This window comes from Panthera onca, chromosome A1 (assembly GCF_046562875.1).
Source record: "Panthera onca isolate mPanOnc1 chromosome A1, mPanOnc1 haplotype 2, whole genome shotgun sequence".
In the NCBI taxonomy this organism is placed as follows: Eukaryota; Metazoa; Chordata; class Mammalia; order Carnivora; family Felidae; genus Panthera; species Panthera onca.
The window spans coordinates 80,903,210-80,929,268 of NC_138339.1; the positions used below are offsets into that span (position 1 = coordinate 80,903,210).

Below are 26,059 nucleotides of genomic sequence, written 5' to 3' on the forward strand. Positions count from 1 at the left end.
TCCCTGACTTAGCATTTCACCATCCACTCCTTTCTTCGTCTCCCTAAAATGTTTCAGTTGCTCTTTCAAACACTGCCCATAACTCTCCAATCTGCAGTGTCCATGCTTGACCCACACATAATCGTTTCTGAAGTGTGATCTCAGTAAGCACCCCTAACCCAACACATCTCTCACAGCAGCCATGACTGAGCACCACCCTAGGGCTCCTCTGGCATTTGTGCCATCATTCTCTGCCACTCCTGCTGCGTTGCCCCCAGCCCTACACATTCCACGTTTCTGCCTCGCACTGGTGGCCCGAAGCAAAACCATTCTCTAGAGCCAGGGCCAAACACTTGCAGGGACTGAGAGGAAGTAGACAGGTGAAGATGCCAGGTTTAAGACAACAGAAAAGCGTCCCATGTGGAGGTCTCTGAAATGTGGGTGACAGAGCATGGGGGGTGGAGAGCACACCAGCTCCTATGCACTGCCCACATGAGTCTTCAGGCAGGCCACCTCTTCTGTAGCTCAGTAACGTCATGTGTGACACAGGGACAGTAACTGCACCTCCCTCCGGGGGTTATGAGAATTAGATAAATTCATCTATCAAAGTGTGTTTGGTCTATCAAAGTGTGTTTGGTACATACTAAACACTATGTAGGTACTCGTTGGATGATTAAGTGCTAAATAAGTGACCACCGCTATTGTTAAAAACACCGCGGGGGTCACCAGGGTGAGAGCGTGTATCTGGGCAACCAAATCCACTCTGAGGATTCAATCACAACCTTATGCAGGTATGCATTCATATTTGTTATCCCCTCCTTCCTTCCTCCTCCTCTCTGCCCCCTCTCTTCATTCTCCTGTCCTTCAGAACAACATTCCAATTGCCTTGCTACACATCTCTCTCCAACATTTCAATTCAGCCTATCGAAAATCAGGCCACTTTTGACCTCAACCAGTTCTCCTTCTGACCTGTCCACCCATCAGTCGTAACCAGGGACCAGGTCACAATTTAGGGAGGCACTCTCTCTCATCAGAGCTGGCCCTGCACTTGCAGGAACCAGACAGTGCCCCCCCTGGACTCACTTTAGGGTTACCAACCTAGCTCGTTCAGATCTGAAGCCCAAGGTTATCTCAGATACCTTTATGATACCTTTGCCCACTGCAGCCAATTCTTTTCTAAAACCTGAAGATTTCACTTCTGCAGTGCCTCTGGCATTTCTCCCCACTATCTCATTCTATCCCAGCTCTAATTTAGGGTCACTTAGGACTGTGGTCACTCAATCCCGCAACTCGGTGCACTGCCACCACTCTGTGTGTTCTCTAACCTCCAGTGTGTATCCTCTACTGGTTAAACAGCTACCACTCATCTCAGCACTATCCACAGCAGTGCCTGGACCTGTCTTTCTGGTCTTACAGTCCCACTGCTCATGCCCCGTGTGCCCCACCCTCAGTGGAATTCACTTTGTACCCAGAACACATCTCACAATTTTCCACTCTGATGCATCTGCAAGCCTGCAATCCTAGCTACCTACCCTTCATGCCAAACTCAAACTGGATCTACTCAAAGTGTGTGTAATCCTGCAAACAGACAGAAGCCCTCCATTCCCCACCAAAGAGCTTCTAGTGGGAGCTTGTCTTAATCTGCCTGGGAATGCAGTCCCAGGGATTCTGTCTTCTTCCCGCCCCTGGATGCGCTAGCCTGCTGCTAGGGTGTCCTGCAGTCACAGGACAGTGCTTTAAACATGCTAAGTACCCCAGCCCCAATTGAAGATCTGATCAATCTCACTTCAGGGAGATGGATCAGAGACAAAAAAAGTGAAATGCTTTGCCACAAGTTCAAGCACACCAGACTTCCACATATGCCTCTCCTGTTACTGGTTAGCTTTCACTTTTTCCCTGGCTACTCTATATCTAGCATAAAATTTCAAATTGATGACATTTTTAAATCTTTTTGAACAAATCTAATCTTCTGTCTTAAATCTAACCATTTTTCAAACGTTTTCATCTAAGTACCCCTCATCGACAACAGAGAGTAACATTTATCCTTAGAGTGGGGAGGGGGTGGGAGTCTCAAGAAAATATACAAGAAAACACATTTTTTTTAATATGAGTATTTTCATTTAAAGGTTTATGTAAATTTTGCCATTACTCCATAGAATATCTGCATTAGTTTGCATACAAACTAATGTGTCTCTTCCTTTTCAAAATCTGAGAAAAACTGGTGTTTCCAGATGTGCCATACTTTTATCCTATGACTTTCCTTACCATCTAGCCTGAAGGGGGACACTTTTCCTATTTTGAAAATCAGGAAAACAGATAAATCAATACTACTTTTTAAAAAATTCATTTCTATCGTCTTAGTTTTGCTGCAATTACTTAATTGGGGCTTCCAGAGAAGTAAGCAGCATTTCTAGGGAGACATGGCCTGTAAACTGATTAGTAACTCTGCCTTGCTATGGGTAGAAACAGTAGACTACTTCTCATCTTACATTTCGAGGCTAGTATTTGAAATAGCTCTTCAAATGATCTAAAGAAGACTTGCCCATCATTAGTCAAAGCGGCATATATACTCTCTCCTGAGAGGGCTGGGATGTCTCCTTTGAAAACTTCCCCTATCAACGCATGTATATGTCATGACTGCTTGTTATTTACTCATATCAAGAGAGATGCTCTACAGGTTGAAAGCTGAGAGAAATGCTTATTCACATACGGCAATTTTATTTGCTTAATTTCAAAGCTATAAATATTGTTGAAAGCAGGGTCTGAGGCAACTCACATTTTAATTTTCTTGGTACTCATACCAGGCCTTACACATGGCAGGTGCTCAGTAAATATTTACTGAACACATGAATTCTCAAATCAGTTTTGGTATCTTGCTCACTCTGTATCTTTTAGATGCATCCTCTTCTTCACTAAATTTCACATAAAGAACAGTGCTCGGTTTTACCAAATATAGGTTATTTGAGCATGGTAGCACCAGATCCCTATGCTTACTGAGAACCAAACGAAAACCCAGGTTGTAATGGGTCTTCACTGAGCACGCATTTTTCATAAAAGAGACCCGACAGGCAGTGAGGCCCACATACACTTCATGTCTGCTTAGGTGTGCTTACCTTTTTATCTGGTTTGGCAGATGCTGCAGCTATATCAGCAACACCTTCTCTGCCAGCAGAAACTGCATCCTGTGATTTAGTCTAGAGGGGATAAAAAGATTAACAGAACTAAGTATCTTTGAATGACTGTTTTCAAGATCAAGCATTTCAAGTATCACTACTGAGCCAGTTATAACTATCACGGACACAGTGCTGAGGAAAAGGTTACTAGCTTCTACTACACATAGTACAACAGTGGGGACCACATAAGGCTGGACTCAAGAGCTACAGAGTGCACGCAGGTATACAAATTTTGAAGGGGGCCAGGTAGGGACTGTGATAAATTGTTATAAAGTTGTAGCCAATTGTTGCCACATAATCTGATGTTTCAAGAAGCTGGAAATTTGAATTTTATGTGAAACATTATGACTTGAATTGTTGGCAACGCATTAAAAAATTTTTAGTAATACCGCAAGCCAAACAAAATAGAATAGAACAAAACACATAATGGCTGCCTTTAAGTGATGAGCCACATTTGTGTAACCACCTTCTATCAAGTCCCTTGTCAAGCAGGTCTACTAGATGTCTTCTAAGAGCTCTCAATGGAAAAGTTCTTCTCATAAGTGTTTATTCTTCAAAGAGTTGACCTCCATTAGCTGTGCATGCAATCTATTTCTGATTTTTTGGCTCTATAAATTCACCTCTTCTACAACGAAATTCTAAACACGTCTTTCAGAGTTCCATGTAAAGAGCAGATCATGCAGAGCATCTGTGCTCCTAACTCTGAGAAGAGGGCCCAGGTGGCAACCAGTACCCCAAGCTTCCTGTCCATGAGACACCAGAGTCTGCTGCCTTTTAGTCATGACTGGGCACTGCTGGGCAGTGGAAGAAGGCTGGACTGAACTTCCCCTCAACCAATCTGATGTATTTCTTGAGCTTTCCAGAGCCCCAAGTTTCCACAAGGTTATTTGCAAAACCAGTAAAATGAAAGCACCAAATCCTTACAATACAAGGTATGTTCAGCATAGCTCCAGAGATTCAACTACACATGTCCATATAGATAGAGGACGTGCATCTTATTCTCTAGTTGATGGTAGTGTTTTCCTATCAATCTGAGAGGTATACCTTTGGTTTTGTTGATTTCTCAGATGTTGACTGCTCACTTGATCTGGAAACTGCTTTTTCATTATGAACATGCTTGCTTTCTGTATCTGATGCATGCTTGGGTAGGCTTTTTGGCTGAAACACACACACCACACTGTTAACAACACAACAAATATTGATGCTTTCCTCTATGAAGTGCGAGCGTTCATAGGACATTAATAAATTGCAAATCCTGCTACTGCCACATGGTGGTGCCATTTTAGCCAGAAAAACAAATAAATGAGAGTTCAGAATTTTATCCCTCACACACACAAAAGGCTTCACCTATCTATTGATAACAAGTCTTAATGATGATCGCTTACCTCTTTGTGTTCCCTTGGCTTTATTTCTTGGGTTTTTTTCTCAGGAACCACAGATGGCTGTTAATTTCAAAAGATAAAATCTCAGTTACATTAGAGTCCTTTCTTTTATTACTTCCAAACAGGCTCAAGAACAGAACTCCAAATTAGACCCTTCTGCCTCTCTTGGGAAAGGCTCACTTAGAGGAATACACATGTGCTGCTTGTCAATAGTTATTCTACCAACAGCATGATAATGACAATCATAAGAGTAATAAAAAATTAGCATTTCATTTAGAATGATTTTTCAAATAGGTATGTATCTCTAACTTATTGGCTGTTTTTCACAATTCATACAGATCATTGTAAACGCAAGTCCATTCACAGAGATGTCACATGATCACTGTGACCTCTGAGTTTGTTGATTGGGAATCCTACTCTAGATTCTTTCTTTTAAAAATCTCCCTTTGTAGGGAATGAACATGGTATTTCTGCAATTTAATGATTTATATAGTCTTTTCTGTGTTACAAGTCAAGAAGGAGATACCACCAGAAACCCAATTCTCTTGAGATTGTGTAAACAACCAAATGGAACAGCAGATGATTTCTACCTTGCAGCTCAATTCTTCCTCTATAGTGGACTATAAGATTATCATTCTGAGCGGTCAACCCAAAGGAGCTACATACAATCAGATAAGTTCACCTTCCACCCAGATGACCTCCCCTTGCCTGCATTTAAAGGACATCTCTGTGCTTTCCCACAGGAAGCCTTGCAGTCTTATCTGAGTATTTGCTTAAGCATGCTTGAAAGAAGTAATGTGCACCATCGTATGTAGGATAAACATTTGCCTGCAGACACCCTGGGGTCCATCTTCACATGGATACAGATTGGCTTTCAGTCTAGACAGCCATGAGTCAGGGAAGACACTCCCAAGGGAAAGTCAGAGTTGTCTCCTGAGAAACTGGAACTCATTCCACAAACTGAGATAAGACTGTTAAGATAAACCTAGGATCCTCTTAGCAAAGACTCTCATCTGTAAGTCATCTAGGTGCTGGGTTCAAAAGACATTTACTCTTGATGTCCCATTTTTAAAGTAACTGCATACTCATTACCCTTTGTCCTTTCTCCTTGGTTCCTACTGCTTTTTTTAACAATGACTTCAACTATAACAAAAATCTAGACCTGAACAAAATGCCTTCTGAAATCTATTGTTTTCATTTACAAAATAAATTCATTTTAATGTATGGATTTAATGTTATAAGTATTCACTTATGCCCTATAAAATGTTTAAAAGGGTAATCCAAAATTAATTAAATTAGCTGACAAAAAAATCCTTTTACCATTCAGTAGCACCAATGGAGTAAATTGGTTATTCATTATTATTGCTAAGAATCCAAACAACTCACTAGTTGACTTAAATTACTTACCTTAGTTGATTGTGACTTGTTTTCAGGTTCTGTTTTTGCAGCCTAAACTCAGAAAAATAAAGAAAAGAGGGAAGGAATTACAGAAGAAAGGAAAAAAAAGACATAGTTTATAAAGTTTAACATAGATTTTCTTCAACTAAGAAAGCTTTCCAAAGGAGATGATTTTGATCTAAATATAAGCTTTCTAAGTTTACTATCCTTTTCTTGTAATTTTAACTGTTTAGATAAACACGTTAAGTACACTAACACTCTGCTCTTACTTTTAGATAGCAATTTACATCTTACTTTTGTTATGTGTACCAAAGATATGTAAAAATTTATTACTACAAACACTGTAGCTAATATATAAGCAAAACAAAATAAAAATCTTCATCCTTCAAAGCCAATGATATGACTGATCTTTGTGTGAAATACCACAGGTTTTGGCTGTCGGTGTGAAACAATGGGATGGTGACAGAGCCAAGGAGAACAGAAAGCAGTGACATTTAGTTTTAGTGCCAGAATATGAGCAATAGGTCACCAAGCCTACCACAAAGTCCGTGATGGGTGAGTTACTGAAGATCTCAAACTGTAATTATTAGTGCATGCTGAGCAGATGAGGCGACCATTAGCAAACAGAAATGTCCCCTAGTACAATGAACCACGTCACCTGTTTTTTGGGTCTTTTCTTGCAGGGGGAATGCTGTCCTTCCATCTGTTTGCTGATTGGAATAGCCTAATACAAGAGCACAGCCCCAGGTGTGATTTTATTTAATCTGACAGTCAAATAAGTATCATGTATCATTGGGCTAAATGTTTATATCGAGACTCGTTCTACTCCTCTACTGCATCTACTCCATGCGTATGTATGTAACTCCAAGAAGTGGTAGGCACTAAAATTCTAAAGCCTCAAGCAAATATTGCAATTTGGATTTACTTTTTTTTCTGTGATAAAAATCTATAAAATCGCCATTAGTAAAACTAACTTCTGACCCCTTTCCTTCAATTTCTCTGTGTACAGGCTGATTGGGCCATTTTCTTCCACCTATATTTATAATGCTTGATTATGACCAAATCAAAAGTCATAAGTACTGTCAAATTTTTTCTGAAATTTTACAACAATCCTGTAAATAGTACATAGATTTTTTTTTTAATTTTTTTTGTTTTAACGTTTATTTATTTCTGAGACAGAGAGAGACAGAGCATGAACGGGGGAGGGGCAGAGAGAGAGGGAGACACAGAATTGGAAGCAGGCTCCAGGCTCCGAGCCATCAGCCCAGAGCCCGACGCGGGGCTTGAACTCACGGACCGCGAGATCGTGACCTGAGTTGAAGTCGGACGCTTAACCGACTGAGCCACCCAGGCGCCCCTAGATTTTTTATGCACAATATAATCTAAAGTTCTAAGAATGCTTCAGAAGGTCTCATTGTGACTTAAGTCCTTTACTGGAGTGTTTTACTCAGTTTTACCCAACCAAAGGTCATTTGTGTCGAAAAATACAATCCCTTAAGTACATACATGCATTCTTGGTATAGGCAAGATGTGAAAACTGGAATAAAACTGGATTAAACATTTTTGAACTTTTCAAAATGAAAGATGGAAAATTAGGCCTAATATTTCCTGTCATTTCTTTCCTTTTTATCTATTTGGTGGTGTTAACATAAACTCCTATTTTTTATCCTATTTGAAAAAGCCAACACCAAATACCCTCTTGATGTATCATGGCTTGTGCTTCAGCCATGAAAATACAAACATTCCTCCTATAACGAACGGACCCTCATTATACCAACATACATATTGTTTGAGAAGGAAACCAAGTTCATAACCACACAAATCTTTTTAAAGGAATTTTAATTTGGGATCCTTTCAATTAGGATCTTTGTTAATTAGTTTCTGTATTTGCTACTATGCTTTTTGAATTTATGCAAATGAAATTTATTAATGATTATTAAGGAAAACAAGCAGCTGGTATTGTAGTGGTTTAGATCTATGAACAGCTTCTACTTTGTAATTTGTCAATCAAGATGTTGCAAGGAAGAACTCTACAAAACAATTAAGAATTTATGCTCACACATGTAAGTAGTTTATAATGGAATATTTTTATTAGTAGTTGCTAATACATTTCCCAAATTTATTTTTGGTGAAGGTGGTGGTGCTTAACATAATAGTGATGACAATAATAACTAATGCTTATTGATTACCTCTTAGTATCAAGGACTGCTCCAAACTTTACATATGCCAACTCAGTCCTCATAATAATTCTATGAGGGAGGTATCATCATCCTATCATCATCATCTCTACTTCAGGGATGAGAAATTTAGGTACAAAGAAGTTAAATAACTTCCCAAGGATACCCATGGTAGAGCTGGGGTTTTGTGTTCTCAATCACCACACTGTACAACATTGTCTCTCCAGTGTTAGACAGCTCCTACTGGGCATCTGCTGTAGGACAGGCACTAATACCCTTAATGTTTGTTTTCTTACATAGGCTTGTGAAACATGTACTATTATCCAAACTGTACAGATAAGGAAACAAAAGCCAAGATGTGTTTCCGAATACCATGGCTGATATGAAATGAGATTCCACACCAGGCCATCTTTTTCCATTGTTCATGCTACATAGTCTTTCAGGGATTTTATCCTGATTAGAAATCTGACCTTCCATCTTAACTACAGCAATATGACCACTGATTCTAATGCACCAGGGGCAAGAGAGAAAGAACTTAGACCTAGACATATCCTTCCTCTTCAGAGGTATATGGACTTTTATTTGAAAGGTATGGAACACAGGATTCAGTATAGGTATTATTTTGAATTAACATCTTTTTTCTAAAAGCTCAAAATATTTGAAAAAATACACTCAAGTTCACATTCACAAAAATCTTCAAGAGAAGGCTAGTATAAATGTTATGACACAAACATCACAAAAACATTGTAACTGAAATCCACCAAGAAAGGGAGTTGATGCCAAAAGTGGTCCTGACTCAGCCATTGGTGATATTTCATCACCAAGACACTTATTTTGGTCTCTCCCACTTTTTCCCTACTTTCCCCTCTCTCTCCTCCCCTCCTCTAGTTCTGTAGGACTTCCAGGAATTCTCGTGATTAATCCTTAGCAATGGTTGAAGGGTTTGTGGACACTTGAAATAAGCACTGGTCCTCAAAACGAAAGTCAGGGGCAATGGATCAGAGTCAGGCAATGGGTCAAATGAGAACCAAAATAATAAAAAAGAAATCCTAGATTTGTGGCTCTCCTTTCTTTAATTTTTCATGGACTCTGAACTCAATGATAATTTGTTATTGGTTGATGCTTTTCTGATAGTCTGAGATAAGTTTTTTTTAATATTCTAAGATTAAGCTTGGTCTTCGTAAATAGTGACAACTAATAGATGAATAGATCAGGTAATGTATATTTTGAAAACAATTTAAAAATTCATGTAAAGTACTAAATAAAAACAATTTTAGATTAAAATTTTTTAAGTTAAAAGAAATGCTAGATAACATTTATAAGAGATTTGAATAGTATACTTCAAGATACTTACAATGTCCTTCAAAAATAGCTGAACATGAGGAGCACCTGGGAGGCTTAGTTGGTTAAGCATGAAACTTCAACTCAGGTCATGATCTCATGGTTCATGAGTTTGAGCCCCACATAAGACTCTACAATGACAGCTCGAATCCTGCAGCCTGCTTAGATTCTCCGTCTTCCTCTCTGCCCCTCCCCTGCTTGCATGCTATCTCTCAACAATATTTGAATTAAATATTTAAACATTTTAAATACTTAAAATCTAAATATTTAAAATAAATATTTAAAACAAACAAACAAACAAACAGCTCAACAAGACACTATAGGATCTCCCAACAGCACTAAATTACAGTGCCAGTACTAAGTTTTGATATAGGATCCTACTGGGATAGCAAAGTAACATGGAAGACAGAAAGCAAAAAAACATGTCAGTGATTTTAAACAAGAGCAACTTAATAATAATGGAGCTGGGTTAGCTTTTAAGGGCACTAAAGGATACTGGCTCATAAAAATTAGTTAAGAGCTTCTTGCAAATGTTCCCGCTTTAATTCTCCACCCCAATTGTCCAAGAAACACAGCTTGAGATACAGTAACTAAGGGAGAGGGTTAAGGCAGCTTTAGCCAACTCTTCAGAACTAGGCTTACTCTATGTGATAACTCCACTGTACAGCATTCTTTTTCTACTGAAATTCCAAGAAATAATTATTAGAATAAATCCCAAATAGAGCTCAAAGTTTTATCAATAAGATGTTGTCCCATAGGACTAAAATTTCACAAACTTAAGGAAGTATCTAAAGTAACCAGTATTATGTCACTTGTTTCATATTCACTTAGTATAAATTTTCTCATTTGTACACTAAGTTTTATTTATTTTTTTTAATTTTTTTTAATGTTTATTTATTTTTGAGAGAGAGAGACAGAGTACGAGTGGGGAAGGAAGAGAGAGAAATGGAGACAGAATCCAAAGCAGGCTCCAGGTTCTGAGCTCTCAGCACAGAGCCCAACGTAGGGCTTGAGCTCCCTAACCATGATCATGACCTGAGCTGAAGTTGGATGCTTAACCAACTGAGCCACCCAGGCGCCCCTGTACACTGAGTTTTAAATGGCTAGAATATTATAAAATAAGAATATTATTATTTTAATAAGAAGCATTCATATTCTTCACTATATCCAGAAAAATGTACTTAGTTCATTTTATAATTTAAAAACTCCATCAAGCCTAGAACAACAACAAAAAATCTCTGGATTACCTCTCTTGTCTAGATATTCTAAAACAATGTAGAAGTGCACAGATGATACTTGAGGTAAATATTAAAAGGAAAGGTGGGTTTCCAAAGATCTCTATAAATTAGGAAGAAAATGTTTACTTCCATAACTTAAGCTTGTTAGGACATATAACACATTTGTCAGTCTACATTTGTTTTGCTTTATAAAATAATCACTTAAAGGCATTCACCCAAGTATACCCTTAAAGACTATTCATACCTTGCTGTCTGTGGGATTCATACTGGAAGACTTGCTGGTGGAAGCAGAAGAAGCTGACACCTAGAAAGTAAAGAAAGAGAAAGTCTGATTCTGGTTAACCTACAAACACTTTGTCTTTCAATTCCTCTTAACCATACTTGTTCTTAACTCTACCTTGGTTTTACCTCTTCTAGAGTACAACTCCCACAAAAGTCCAGTAGATGGTCTTGCTCAGTGGGCAAAGCCTTTACAACCAGATCAAATGGGTGCAGATTTGGGGTGTACTACTTACTAAGTAATCTTGGGCAATTTTCTGACTTTTAGTTTCCTCTTTCTCAATTTTTCTTTAGTAGATAACTATCTTATAGGTTTAATACTACCTGGTGCTTAAGTGCTCAGTAAATATTTTAATTATTGTCTGCCTTATTTTTAGGAAGAACACAGACTTTAAAACTTGACAGAATTTTGTTCAAATGTGAGCTCTGCCAATTACTAGCAGTCTTAGTTTCCTAGGTATATAAAATGAGGTCAATGTTGGCTCTTTTGCAGGGTTTTAGGTATTTGAGATGACTAAATGTCTGGCATATTGTAGGTGCTTATTAAATTACTAATGCATTAGTCCCAAGATATTATAAAAGACAGAAAGAGCAGGATGTAGCACTAGAAAAGACTCAGGAAGATCAGAATTGTCCTTTCAGTGTCACATAAGCAAGAGAAGGTGGGAATGGTATTGCAAAGGCAATACTGCTGTATTTTATGTCTCATCCAGGCTCCTCCCTGCAGGGCAAGAGGTGATGATGATAATTGAAGTTTCAAGATACACCATTCCTAGGGATGCAAGGGGATGGTGGAATTAGTCCCTGCAATCTAATCACCCAAGTAGCAGGGAGTGCATATGGATACTTGCATGGTACTGACTACTAGGATAGTACTTAACTTGCATTACCGTGGTGAATATTAAATCAACCCTAGTTTATTTGGGAATTCCAACCTAGGCTCATTTAAACCTCCATAACATTTAAGTCTGTTAGGTTTTAAAGCTTAGGGATTCCATCTGGCACTTCTTAAGTAACTTACTTCTTAAGTAACAGGCTGTCAGTAAACAGCTGCTGCCCTGCCAAGAATACCCAGAGCCTGTCTCTGATGTCTGGCTCTGAGCCATTTCTGAGGCTAAGTCCCAGGGCAGGAGGAGCCCATGCTTGTTGGTTTCTTCACTCTCGCCACCCCCACACAGTACCACTCAAGGTGACTGTATGAACCTACTATAACCCATGGACCGTGAACAAAATCACCTTCCCCACAGACCTCACTTACTGTAGAGTATGTTAGTGCTAATAGTAAATTACCACAATTTTCAGATAAAAGCCCAAAGTTTTAGTATACTGATTTTTCAAACAAACTATATGAACTTTATTCCTGAGCACTATTAGGCACCAATAAGGCACTCCCTCACCCCAAAATATACCACACTTGGTCACTGTAGCAGGCGTGGAGTAGTGTCTCTCACATTCTCTTTGGGATAGAGAGCTAGAAAATGTACCAAGGTAGATTTTCCCATCAAATTAAAGGACAAATACATAAATATTCATTTTTCCTTGAGATTTTTTTAATCTGTGAGAATTACTGTATCCATTTGCCACACCCCATTCCTTCAATGATTTCCCTCAATCATATAAAATCAAAGACCAAACACTCTACATGAAAGTGCTTTTTAAGCTGCAAATCCTTAGGTAAACATTATTTCTAAACCTCTATGTTTATTAAAACGTTCCTGAAATCACAAAGCCTTGGAATATCCAATCTGCCTTAAGCAGATAATTAAGCAATAGCTGGATGTGATCCTCAAATCCTATAAAGAAGACTTTCAAAGCCCCCCCCCCCCCCCAGAACAGTAAAATCTACATGGATAACTATAAATATGCATGGAGCAGGTTATCACAGGAATTTAACTGAAGGCCTTGGCCACACCTGTTCTCAGCACAGATCCCTCCATGAAAGTTCTATCCCATCACAAAGGCACTAAACATTTTGAAAGTGAAATAGGACAGCTACTTCATGGGATCAGAAAATAAGGAAAATAATCCCACCCCACTGTGAATCCATTCAACTCTAGTGAACTGTGGTTTGTTTTATTTTCTTCTATTTGTGAAAACAATGAACTTTTAATATTTGTTATCTCTGGTGAGGGATTGAATACAGTTTCATTTTAATTCTGTACCATTTAAATTTCTGATCATGTATGTGAATAACTGATTGTTATTGAAGAGTTTATCCATAAAGCTATGACTTGAAGAACTTTAAAGATAAACCTTAATATGTGGTTTTAAACAGGTGAAGAAAAAGATATCTCACAGAGGGTAAGTGCCTTGTCAAATATACCCCAGTTCACTGGCTCCATGTGTATTTACCCAGAGTAAGTTTGTGCCAGGTACTCTGTCAGGAGACAGGAACACGGTGGTGCAATTGCTAGACATGTTCCTGTCACTGCGGAACTTTCAGCCTCATCAGACAGGACATTAATAGAATAATCACTGCAATAATTACTTGTGATAAGTGCTATAAAGGAAAATCACAGGTTCCCATAAAAACATAGACTTGGCAACCAGAATTAGTTCAGAAGATGGTCAGGACAGGTGATGCTAAGGAAGTGACATCGTCATTAAAATATAAGGGGCATCACCCAGGCAAAGGTGGGGATTGTTGGGGGGGTGGTGGCTAGAGGGGCCCTTTGAGCTGTGTGTGCCAGGGTTGGGACCTAGGCCACCTGACTTTTAAGCCAGTGACTTTCTGCTGCAGGACTACCACAGCACAGTCCTGTTAACATCTAGGGACAGCCAATTTTAAAGCACAACCATCAGGGGCATAGTCAGTTAAGTGTTCAATTCTTGGTTTCAGCTCAGGTCATGATCTCACAGTTCGTGGGTTCCAGCCCCACACTAGGCTCAGTGCAGAGCCTGCTTGGGATTCTCTCTCTCTCTCCCCCTCCCTCTCTCTTTCAAAATAAATAAATAAGCTTAAAAAAAAAGCACAATCATCACTCATACATACCAAAATATCACTGTGGGATCAGTGCTGTCAGTCAGAGTAAAGTGTAGCGATTATAATACTCTCCATCTCAAATGACCGACACAAATCTCTTTACATCCAGAGTATTAGTGGTCATTTATAAACTTAAAGAATAAATCAGAGTAACAAAGAGCAGAGAAAAACTATCTTTTTATAATCATTCTCCATCTACCCATTCAACAATTGCTATTTGAAAAGGAATGAGCTAGGGGCTGAGTACATACAATGAGGAAGACACCATCTCAGCCTTCAGAGTCTAGAGTCCAGAAAGACAGACAGCAGGTTTTTGTTACAACTGAAGTGCTCTAACAGAAGCAGGAAAAGAACCCTATGTGATAAAACAAATGTTTGAGTTCTACATCAGCTTCAGGCCCGCCTCAAATAATCTTGCTGTATCATCAAGTTGCATTAAAACAAACCAATGCTGGTTAAGAGTAAATGCAACCTGGAAAAAAAAAATAATTCTGTACTTAATCAATATGGCAGGTGTTTTTTAGCATTATTCAACAAAATCTCTTTAAATCTGTTACTTGCTACAGTAACAAATTTGGAAGTTTACTGCAGTAAACAATTCCAGATAGGAAGGGAAGATGGTATGCTTTTAAGACCCTTGGAAAATAGAAACTTTCCTTTTTCACATATATTTTGCAAAGGTCTCCCAGAGTCCAGATTTTTAGCTCTCTTACCCACTCTGGACAGATTAATCTTCCTACATGGCATTCTCACCTCTAAGTTTTCCATCCGAAGTAAATCAGTGGTGACTCCTGTTGCCCACTACCTCACACTGAAATCCGTTCTCTTGCCTTCAAAGACCACCATGCTCCAATCCCTCCCCATCTCCCAAAGCAGAAAAGCAGCTTCAGGCAGCCAGCCTATCCCTTCCTTCCTCAGTGCACACCTCACTCAACGCTCCCTTTGTTTTATTCACACAAATGCTACTGGTTGGCATGCTTCTCTTCCTAAAATATCCAAACCCCACATGCCCTTCCTTTCAGGTGCATCTCACTAGCTCTCAGCCCCAGCATTATAACCTCCAGCATTACAACCACCACGAGCAGTCCTGATGGGCATCTTCCTTGTCTACTTCCAGAACTTTATATAATCAGGTAACCACATAACTACCTCAGGAATGGTCTCCTCCACTAGATGGGGTCTCTTTGTAAGAGCTGTCTGTTGGGTGCATGCACCTGCTGACCCCACTCTTAATCATGGCAGGTTTCTGGCCATACCTTTTCCTGGATTCTGCAGGGTTTCTGCTAAGTACCAACCTCAACCATCATGTGGCGCCTGAGTGACTGCCAAGCATTGTGAGCTCACCCAGACCCTGCTGAATGGCTGGTACTGGGCAAGTTAAGGGCTCCCTTAGGAGGGTGAGGTCCTAGAGGATTTGCTCATCCGTTCTGCTGCCATTAAATCTGGCTGATGAAAAATATTACTTCCTCAGCTCCTTAGTTCTCTATTACAAAACAGAGTCCCCTCCCTTGCTTGGGGGTGCCTGAAGACTTATAGTTCTTGGCAGGTGCTGCTAGCTGGCCTCCCCAGTTCCCCTCAGGTCATCTGGCCTCGCCTTACTCTCTCCCCAGGCCCGGCTGGCAGACAGCAGGCCAGCAGATGAGTCAACAGGTGCTCCTGAACTTGACCCATCTTCCTGTCCCCACCCCTCCCTGGCAAGAATCCCCCTTCCCACATCCACCTGCCTCTGCTGTGGAGTTACTAGAACACATACCATACATATGCACATGCCTCTTCTACCTGCTGACACACCTGCAGATCCAGTCTGAATCCCTGACCATCCTCTCCTTCATGGCTGCTGTGCCAGAGCAATTCCACAGTCTCTCATCCCCACTATAATGTTTCCTTCTGGAAGCCTCTTCCACTTGCTCCACTCTTCTCTGGGTTTTCATCTTCAGTCACAAGCCCTCTGCCTTCTCTCTTACATTGTTGCTCCCTTGGAATGCTGATTTCTCCCTTGACTTTACCATTTATTATGTGAACAATTCTCTATACCTTTTCAGCAACCCTACTTTATCACCCAACTATCTTATTTTACCTTAAAATGAGGACACTGAGACAGATGAAGGCTCAGCTCCCTGTTCCAGCATTTACTAATCCACATTAACCTCCTGTAATCCCCATTCCCACAGCCTTAGAAATGGTAGTAATACCACCTGCCTGTGGAGTTGCTGTAAGTGCCAAATGATGTAATACAGGGAACTCATTTGGCCCTGAATCACCTGGGTTAAGGCCCAGTGCTGGTTCCAGTCCTTGTCATTTCTATTTCCACCCACACTCCCAGTCTAATCATGTACCTCCCACACCTGGATTACATCATGGCCCTTCTAATAGCTCCATACCCTGTTCTCCCACCCTCTGTTCTACCCCATTCTCTAGCTCCCAATTCTTTGTCTTTGGCTCCCTAGTTTATCTGGAAGAAAAAAAAAAAGTGTACCATGTTCTCATTGTGATGAATTCATAAGCTCTCAATGGCTTGCCACTGTGTCCTAGATAAAGTCTAATGTCTTCTGCCTAAACTTTAGACTCTCCATTTGGCCTAACCTACTTTTTCCACTATTTCTCTCACCATGACTCCTACCCACATCTCCCCTCCATCAAGAACGGTGTCTTTCCTGTCTCACAGGCACCTCAGCAGGCAGCATAATTCAGTGACTAAGAGTGTAAGAGGGGGCTCTGGGCTCAAGAATGTCCGGTGGAATTTCAGCTGGCATTGAATTCATGTGCAACCTCAAACAAGTTACTATGCCTCAGTGTCCTCATCTGTGAAATGGCAACGGTACCAATATTCACTCCATTCAGGTTAGTAATAAGTGAGTTAATGTACATGAACTAGTTATAACATTGCTTTGGCCAAGTGGTAAGCAATGGGCAAATGCTAGTTAGTATTATCACCATCATCACCATTATGCTCCTTTCCTCCTCCGGGAAGAGCAAGATGAGATTCCCAGATGCCTAGGAAGACTTTTCCCTGCTCAGGCCCCTATCCTTGAAGATTTAGCTCAAGGTACAACGCCTGAATCAGCTTTAGCTCATACTATCTCCTCAACCCCTATATCCGTTTGTACTTCTCACTTGGACACTCAATCACATGCTGTGTTAGAGGGTTACTGAGCTCGTTTCTAAGTATATGTCACGTCTTATCAATGAAGCTATAAATTGATCATTTCTGCTCCCCACAGTGTCTACCATAGTGCCAAGTATATGGTATCAGACAAGATATAAAAAATAACTGTTGATTCCAATCTTTGTTTCCATCTTCTAATTAGCCATTAAAGTTTCATTCTAACACACACAGTTTTAATACCTCTTGTTTTTAAGCTTGAATCAAGAACATAATAAATTAGAAAAATTAAGTTTCAGTCCATTGGCTTCTCAGTGGCCATGACTCCACAAACAAGCACATTAAACCTGCTAAGCATCTAGCTTCCCACAACTGGAACACCATGCACCCTACAGAGTAATTGTGAGGGTCAAGTTAGATACCAAATATTAGGGCAATTTGGGTAAAACACAAAACAAATATTAAGCATTTTCTAAATTAAATAAGTAACCGATTTTTAACTTTTAATACTAGTTCTGTTAGATGCACAAGAGAAAACCAAATCATTTGTTACCGAACCACAATAAGATTATTTAATAACACATTTCAAATAATGAAAGAAAGAAAATCATGGATTTCTTATAAACAAGTTCTTTCCTCGCAAAACTTATAAGACAGACCTGAACTTGAACTCCACAAGGTCAGGGGCCATGCCTGTCTCAGTTGCTGCACATCCCCAGAGCCTGGCAACAATAGTTGCCTAACAAGTATTTGTTAAATTATGAATTTGTGCATGAACAGACACAAGAGTATTATCTGATGGCTCAAATGCAATATTACCTAAGTTTTTACTCAATCATCAGAAATTTTATTCAAAGCACCAGTCAGAAAACTGGTTAGAGAAAACAAAATTTAAATATCTAGTCATTTCTAGCACCAATGTCTTCAACCAGGAGTTGTAAGACTTTAAAAAGCACATAAACACACAAAACCCTGAGCCACTTCCTGTAAAACACCTGGAACAAACAACGGCAGCTGAAGAGGAGCTTTCTAAGGAAAGCACTGATATTCTTCAGAAGTCCCATTTATGGACCCAGGTTACATTTTTCTTTCTGTAATGACACATTATTCACTTCAGGAAATGAATATTCAGAGGTTTAAATTAGCCTATTGTTTGCCATGCTGTCACATCATGACACACATTCTTGCAAAGTCTTTAATTATTTAGCATAATAATGGTGCTTTTAAGGAGGACTTCAAAACAGTCACCTAACAATAGTGTTTAATCAGGACACAAAACATGAATCCAATGAAACACAAACAATGGATTATCTATGAATGAAGTAGAGACTTCTCTTTGGGCGAGAACATGCAGATCTCCTTATGACACTAACTTATACCCCAGCATTTATGCAATACAAGATAAGATCCATTGCGATAGGATCTTAAGTACAACATGATGTAACAAGAGATCAGAAGAGGAAGACTATTTCTGAGATGTGTGTTTGGAAGACGGTTAGGAAAGGCTTCACAGAAGAGATTGAAACTATTATTTATTGTAGTGTGATCAACCAGCCAGGTGGGGACCACAGAATCTTCCATGTGTTAGGAAATGTGCCAGAAACTGTGACAGGTGCTTGTGTATCTGATTTCAGTATATTTTCATAAAATCCTAGGAAGTAACCATTATTATCCCCATTTTATAAATGAGAAAACTAAGGCTCAGAGAAGTTAGGTAACTTATCTAAGATTACACAGTTAAGTGGCAGGGCTTGGATTTGAGCACAAATATAATAGTAATGCCAATCAACTTTGCAATAATAAGTGGACTCTTTCTTCAAAAATTAAAATACTGTATTTGAATTTTCAACAACAACAACAACAAAAAAATGGAGATGGGGGCTGAGCCAGCACAGTCATTCCAAGTGAGCAAAACAGCTTGAGCAAGACTCAGAGGTGGGAAGAGCTATTCAGTCCAGAGTGTAATAGGCTAGATGAAGTAGAGTACTGAGAAATGAGGCAATGAATGTGAACACTATCTGGGGAAAATGAAATGATTCCATCTCAACTGAGTACACAGCACATTCACGAAATATATTAAAATGGACACACAGATTTAAGATAAAAATAGAAGCCTGAGCACTTCTTGCTCTGGGAAGTGAAGAGCCTCATGAAGTTTTGGCCTCTGATGCAACATGAGGGTAGATCTCAAAATAAACAGCCAAACGTTGCCTGGCAGCCAGGACAATAGCCACAGCTGATCTGTGAGCTAAATCCACACCAGAGTTTATAGAAGTTTTGGCCACACCCTGGAAGCATCTGATTATAAGCATTGACATTGGATCACCCCAAACACTCAAAAATAATCCACAAAAGGTATGAAGTTGAACTCCTGGTCTAAAGCAACTTTCACTGTTTTGCAAACTCCAACTTTCCCTTGTTTTTTGTTTTCTTTTTTTCTGGAGTGATAATTATTTTGTGGGCAAAGGAAATGGGCATGCCACACAGCCTAGTTTAGTCATCATAGAGTAGAAAAGGCAGCATTTTTTCCTGAATTTGGGTTCAGACTGACTGACCTTGACAAGCCGTGTGACCCTGAGCCTTAGCCTCCCTGGAACACAGTTTCCTCATCAGTAAAATGTCAGGCTTGAATGTTCTATAGTTCACCAACTCTGATATTCTAGCTACAGTGATGTGAAACTTATTGAGTAATATACCCAATGACAGATGTGCAAATAGGAAATACTGGTGGTTAGCCCCTGGAGTCCCATAGACCTGGGGTCTAATTCCAGCTGTGTAAATTCAAGCAAGCTGCTCAACTTTTAATTTGTTTAAATGGGTACAAAAACAGTGAGGATTAAATGATGGCATGTTTATAAAGTGCTTGGCTCAGTGCCTGGCACATAGTAAGGAATTCAAATCAGTGATTTTTAAAAATTTTATGAACACCAGCAGCCTCAAAAGTTTCTCTTTCTTCACTCTCACAATGGTAGAGCAATTCTGTGGTGACCACTGCTTGGAGAAGTTACACACAAATGTTATTTGCCTTAGGATAAAAAGAGTAATATTATTTTACATTATTGTATTTTCTTTGGATTCAAATGTATAGCCTGTTTAGATCTAAGTTCCAATCAGTCAAGGAAGAGGAATCTCGGTAGCAGGAACACAGATTTGTACAAATCATAAAAGATTATGAGCTCATTAATGCATATATGGTTAGTGAGGATATGATTTGTACAAAAAACAATTCTGAGCTCTGCTGAACAGCTGTCTCAGGGCCTTTTAGCCTGGCTTCCATCGGGCTTTCAAATTCATTCCTTAGGCATGGACCTAATAGAGAGTAAGAGAACTTGAGAACTTTTGTGAGTCCCTGTGTTACAAAACCAAGTACAAAACTCAGTATCTATAAGGATGATAGACTCTAACAGAAAACGAGAGGAAGTTTGTGAAGAAATACTGAGACCAAACCACACCACTCATGGGGGAACTGAAATACAGGCCTGTCACATGACCATCCAGCTTCCCAGTGAAGCACGTTCTTAATTAGAAGGCTTAAATAACAGGAGCATCTGAGAGGCTCAGTCAGTTAAGTGTGCACTTCGGCTCAGGTCATGATCTCATGGTTTTTGAGTTCAAACCCTGCTTCTGGCTCTCTGCTGTCAGTGAAGAGTCCGCCCCGATCGTCTGTCCACCTCTCTCTGCCATTCCCCACTCAGGTGCACTCACGCTCACGCTCTCAAAAATAAATAAACATTTATTAAAAGGCTTAAATAGTAGGGATTATAACAAGGTTCCCTTGTCCAAGCTGATTTTCAAATAATCAAAATGAAAATGTGAAATGAAATCAAATGTCATTCTGGAAACCATACAAGCAAAACAATTTCACAAATGTCTGACAGCAACTTTAAACTTTTCAAATATTAAAGAGGTAGTGTTGTTTAGTGGTTAGGATAATGGCTCTGTAGCCAGACACCTGAGTATGAATTCTAGCTCTGCTACCAGTTGTGTGAAATGAGCAAATTCCTTAATTGCTCTTCACCTCAGTTTCCTTGTCTGTAAAATGGGAAAAATAACAACTGCATTTCACTGCATTTCATCCCACTTTCCCCTAAGGAAGAAAAAAAAAAAAATCAATGGACAGAAGCCATGAATAAACACTTTTCCCAAGAAGACATTAACAGACACATGAAAAAATGCTCAACATCACTCATTATCAGGGAAATACAAATCAAAACAACAATGAGACACCACCTCATACCTGTCAGAGTGGCTAAAATGAACAACTCAGGAAACAAGAGATGTTGGCAAGGATGTGGAGAAAGGGGAACCCTCTTGTACTGTTGGTGGGAATGCAAACTGGTGCAGCCGCACTGGAAAACAGTGTGGAGGTTCCTCAAAAAGTTAAAAATAGAACTACCCTATGACCCAGCAATTGCACTACTAGAAATTTATCCAAAGTATACAAAAATGCTGATTCAAAGAGGGCACATGTACCCCAATGTTTACAGCAGCACTTTCAACAGTAGCCAAATTATGGAAAGAGCCCAAATGTCCATCAACTGACGAATGGATAAAGAAGATGTGGTGTATATATATACAATGGGATATTAACTCAGAAATGATAAAGAATGAAATCTTGCTATTTGCAACAACGTGGATGGAACTAGAGAGTATTATGCTAAGCAAAGTAAGTCAGAGGAAGACAAATATCATATGATTTCACTCATATGTGGAATTTGAGAAACTCAACAGATTAACATAGGGGAAGGGATAGAAAAATAAGATAAAAACAGAGAGGGGGCAAACCATTAGAGACTTTTAAATTTAGACAACAAGGGTTGCTGGAGAGGGGTGGGGGCATTAGGTTAAGTGGGTGATGGGAGTTAAGGAAGGCACTTTTTGGGATGAGCACTGGATGTCATATGTAAAAGATGAATCACTGGGTTCTACTCCTGGAGACAAGACTACACTGTACATTAACTAACTTGAATTAAAAAAAAAGTTCATAAAAAAATCAACAGAATAGAAGAATAGATTTTAAAGTAAGCTTCATTTGAAACTGATGTAAAAATATGAACACTGCAGCTTATCTAAGTAAAAAGTTCTATATTTCTTACATAAGGGACTTCTCAGTTATGTACTACTTAATCCTGTAATTTAATTCTCACCATTTTCAAAGATGGCTAATTTATCTCTTCTCTACTGCCCATTAGAAAGTCTCAAGAAACTCTGTCAACAGAACCATTATTTGCTAATTCCAGTGTACAATACTCTTTCACACAAACAGGAAACCTCATCCATCAGAGAATTTCAACTATGTTAAGAAATGGAGCATAACAATAAAGAACACAATATTGATTTCTAGTGCTTCTTTGTATTTAGATACACATTCCTCTCTGTTATTTAAACTGTTTTTTAGTAATCTCTGCAGTCAATGTGGGGCCTGAACTCATAACCCTGAAATCAAGAGTCATGTGGTCTTCCGAATGAGACAGCCAGGTGCCCCACAAAATATGCAACTCTTAATTAAGAGGATTAAATGAAACCCTATGTAAATCACTTAGCAAAGTAGTTATTCAATAAATTAATCAATGGTTGGTTCCTTTCTCTTCCCCTTTATTTTTAAATATCTAGATCCTAGAAAGCTTCCCCAAACTACATACATGCTACTGGACCTAACCCCTCCCCCAGAGCATTCTAGAATTATTTTCAGATTATCAGCACTAGCTTGAATGTTCTTTGTTAAGCTTTTATTTCCTATTGACTGTCTCTCCATTTTGAATGGCAAACAAACTTTCAGTTCACCAACTCATAGAAAACTGTAGAGAATGTAGTTATATATACACAGAGAAGATGTGCTTTACCACCAGTTCAATTGGAAATCACCTGGGGTATTATGCAAATATTTTAGTTGCAAATAAGTACATCACTGTTCATCACATTCAATGTTTGGAAATATTTGAAGGGGTGTAAGAATATGATTGTCAGAAGGACTAGAGAAGGAAACAATTTTAATTTCTAAGACTTGGAATCCTGTCTCACCACAAGAACATTATTTGAGAATAATTCAGCACCAATCACTGCAATCATTAAAAGATTCTTGGGAGAAAGGGAAGGCTCAAACTGAATGGCCAAAAGAAGGTAATCTTTCCTTTTTGATCTATGAATATTGAGCACGAGGGTACATCGTTTCTTAGTGATGTAGACACTTTTTGGCTAAAATCCCAAACAATGATTAATTACTCGATTGTTTAAAATTCAAGGTTAGAGTAAACTAGACTATGGAAAATAATTTAGTTTTATAATACTGCCAGGGAAAAAAGGATCAGTAATTCAAACCACTGAAACTTTATGCAAAATATACCAGAAGTCATAATTATTTAAACATTTTGTACCAGAAATGTGCATGTTTGTTGACAATCAATGTTATGTAAAACCACTGGGCAATATAACTGGCCAAGCTTTAACACCTTAGGTCACTGGTTCTTGGCCCAGGAAAGGTCGCTCAAAGACAGTATCGACAGAGGGAGTCAATGAACACCCAGAAACTTATGAAAGGGAAAGGTCAGGAAGAAGAGGGAGTAGAGATTGTACACTGAAAAGCTGTGATTCAGGTGATTCTGAACCTTCTTGACATTGAAAATCACTGCTTTAGATAGCTTAAAACAAGATGGCTTGATAGTGGGTTAATGAAATAACCACTGTTTTCTACCATCTATTATCTATTGGCACTTTCTTCCTGGTGACAAACTTAGTCTCTTCATACTTTCATTAGGTTAAAAGGAAGGAATCAGACTACATAAGATACTAGGATAGTTTTACAGAATTGTTTTGCAAAAGTACTTTCCAGCCAGTTTTTAAAGGAAGATTTTTGGTGCTGATATTGCCAGCTCAGGTTAATGAAGAGCCTAGATGTTCCCTAAAAAGACAGCCTTGCCATACCTCAAGAATATTTGTCCTCTCCAATCTATGGTTTTAAAACCCAGGGACACTCGATACTTGTGATTATACCTCTAACACCTTTCTTATGCTATAAGGCAAGAGTATGCGATAGACATCACTAATCCCAATACTGCTGTCATTTTAAAGGCAAATATTTTTGACCTATAGAGAAACTCCTAATGAAATACACATTCAGTATACAGCTCAGCTGTTAAGTATGTGTGTGTGCGCACACACACACATATATGTATACATGTAGATAATACAAGGATACAATTTTCAAATGACTAATTGAATTTTCAGAAAATAATATTTGTCTTACTTTGTAGACTGGGGTCTAAAATTCAAAGGAAAATATGTGCCAGGTGTTGTGAATAAGTCTATCAGGTCAGCAGGAAGAGAGGGTAATGGGCTTTGTGACAAGGTAGAGCATGCATTCCCCATCTTTCAAACATTTGAAGTCTTTCAAACATTTAAAATACATTGTGCATGCCTAAAAAAATTAGTCTGAATATTGAAGGAAGAAACCCTTTCTATTCCAAATTGATAGACATAATGGATACATTTTAACATAAATTAAATAAAGACAGAGATAAATAGATGGTGAATACAAAAAGAGAAGAATCCTGGAAGATTAAAATTCTGGCTTCTCATTTCAATTTGCTGCTGTAGACCAAGTTCTCTGACACATCTCTGTAAATACAATATTATGAAAAGATGGATGTGTCAAAGCATTCAAGGTATATATTTTAGCAGGAAAATATTTATATTCCAGGATTCTAATGATGACTAGCCATACTAATGGAGTTATATAAAAAGATTTACCATGTTGATATAAAGACAATTTTCTATTTTCATGAGGACATATAAAAAGCACATAACTGAAACGTGTACAAATTGTCTGACTTTCTACCTTCTCTGCCCACCCTGTTAGTATAGATAATAAAGGAACACTACACAGTAGACTGAGCCCCCGGTTTCTCTGTGGGAACAGTTCTCTGCCCCTCTACTAACAACTCTGTTCAGAGCAACTCCAGAGGCTCCAAGGTCTAACCTAGGTCTTTATACTTATGTCACTTGTGCAGAGAACCTCAACCCATTACAGAATCCAGAGTTTATGGAGTCCAAAGGGTACACTCGCATACTAAGCTGGCCTCCATCTCTTGGGGCAATTTTGAGTGAAATGGAATTGGTCTAGGCCCTTGCTTGTGCATCACAAATGTTAACCAGTTCAGTTCAGAGCCTCAGTATGATTCAGAAGTTGGAGCTCCTATGGATAGCTAGATTTTTTAGTAAATTCACTGAGATTTTACTGTACTGCTAAGGCCAGAAGAAGACAACTTATATAAAGGCTCTGTATAGTCCAACTTACTTCCTAGAATAGTGGTTATCAAACTTTACAGGTGTACAAATTTATCTAGAGAGCTCATTAAGCCATAGATTTCTCATTGATTCTGACTAGGTACATCTGAGATAGAGCCTGGGAAATTTCCATTTTTAACTAAGCATCCCAGGTGACTTTGATGCAAATGCTCTCCAGACTACACAGCATGAAACACTGTCTTAGAGAATTCAAAGGGGGTGCAGCACATCCCAGACAAGGATTGGGAGACCCCTACCGCTATGGATTAGTCTGAAATTACCCTATTGCCCTGCATTCTCTGTCTGAAGACCAATAACCTTCTCTTTAAAGTGCTTTAACAAATATCTGCAATTAGATTTCATCTAATTACTTAGATGGCAGTTACATTCTTCATTCCTTAGGAATCCATCGGCAATAAATGTTTAAGGTATCATTACTACTTAGTGGAACTACTTACTTTTTCCCAAATGTGAACTAATTGGTTGGTCTAGTTTAAATAAAAAACCCACAATCTATGCTCTTCTGTATACATATATATCTTTGTATCTTCTTTTACATTATAACTTGCAATACTTTCATCTGGGAGACTATATAAACCTGGAATATGTGTTTTTGCACCAATGTGTCTGACCTTATAAGAGAAATCCTATAGTTTTTCTGATATATTGAATTAATAATCTGCATACTGGGAAAGTACAATGGTTGTCACCAACAACTACATT

At 38.9% G+C, this 26,059-nt stretch overlaps 1 protein-coding gene across 13 annotated transcripts in view; it reads right to left on the reverse strand.

The window, feature by feature from the left end:
• CAST (calpastatin) overlaps window positions 1-26,059 on the reverse strand; it is a 108,284-nt gene that overhangs the window by 39,446 nt on the left and 42,779 nt on the right. For 8 of the 13 annotated variants that reach the window (XM_081796446.1, XM_060635327.3, XM_060635332.3 and 5 more), the window contains 6 exons: window positions 10,933-10,992; window positions 6,591-6,656; window positions 5,942-5,983; window positions 4,538-4,594; window positions 4,197-4,310; window positions 3,093-3,173 (listed from right to left, as the gene is read on the reverse strand). In XM_081796446.1, the coding sequence (XP_081652572.1) occupies window positions 3,093-3,173; window positions 4,197-4,310; window positions 4,538-4,594; window positions 5,942-5,983; window positions 6,591-6,656; window positions 10,933-10,992 (420 nt within the window). The remainder of the gene's footprint in view (window positions 1-3,092; window positions 3,174-4,196; window positions 4,311-4,537; window positions 4,595-5,941; window positions 5,984-6,590; window positions 6,657-10,932; window positions 10,993-26,059) is intronic. The other 5 variants (XM_060635334.3, XM_060635333.3, XM_060635331.3 and 2 more) reach the window with 1 other exon arrangement.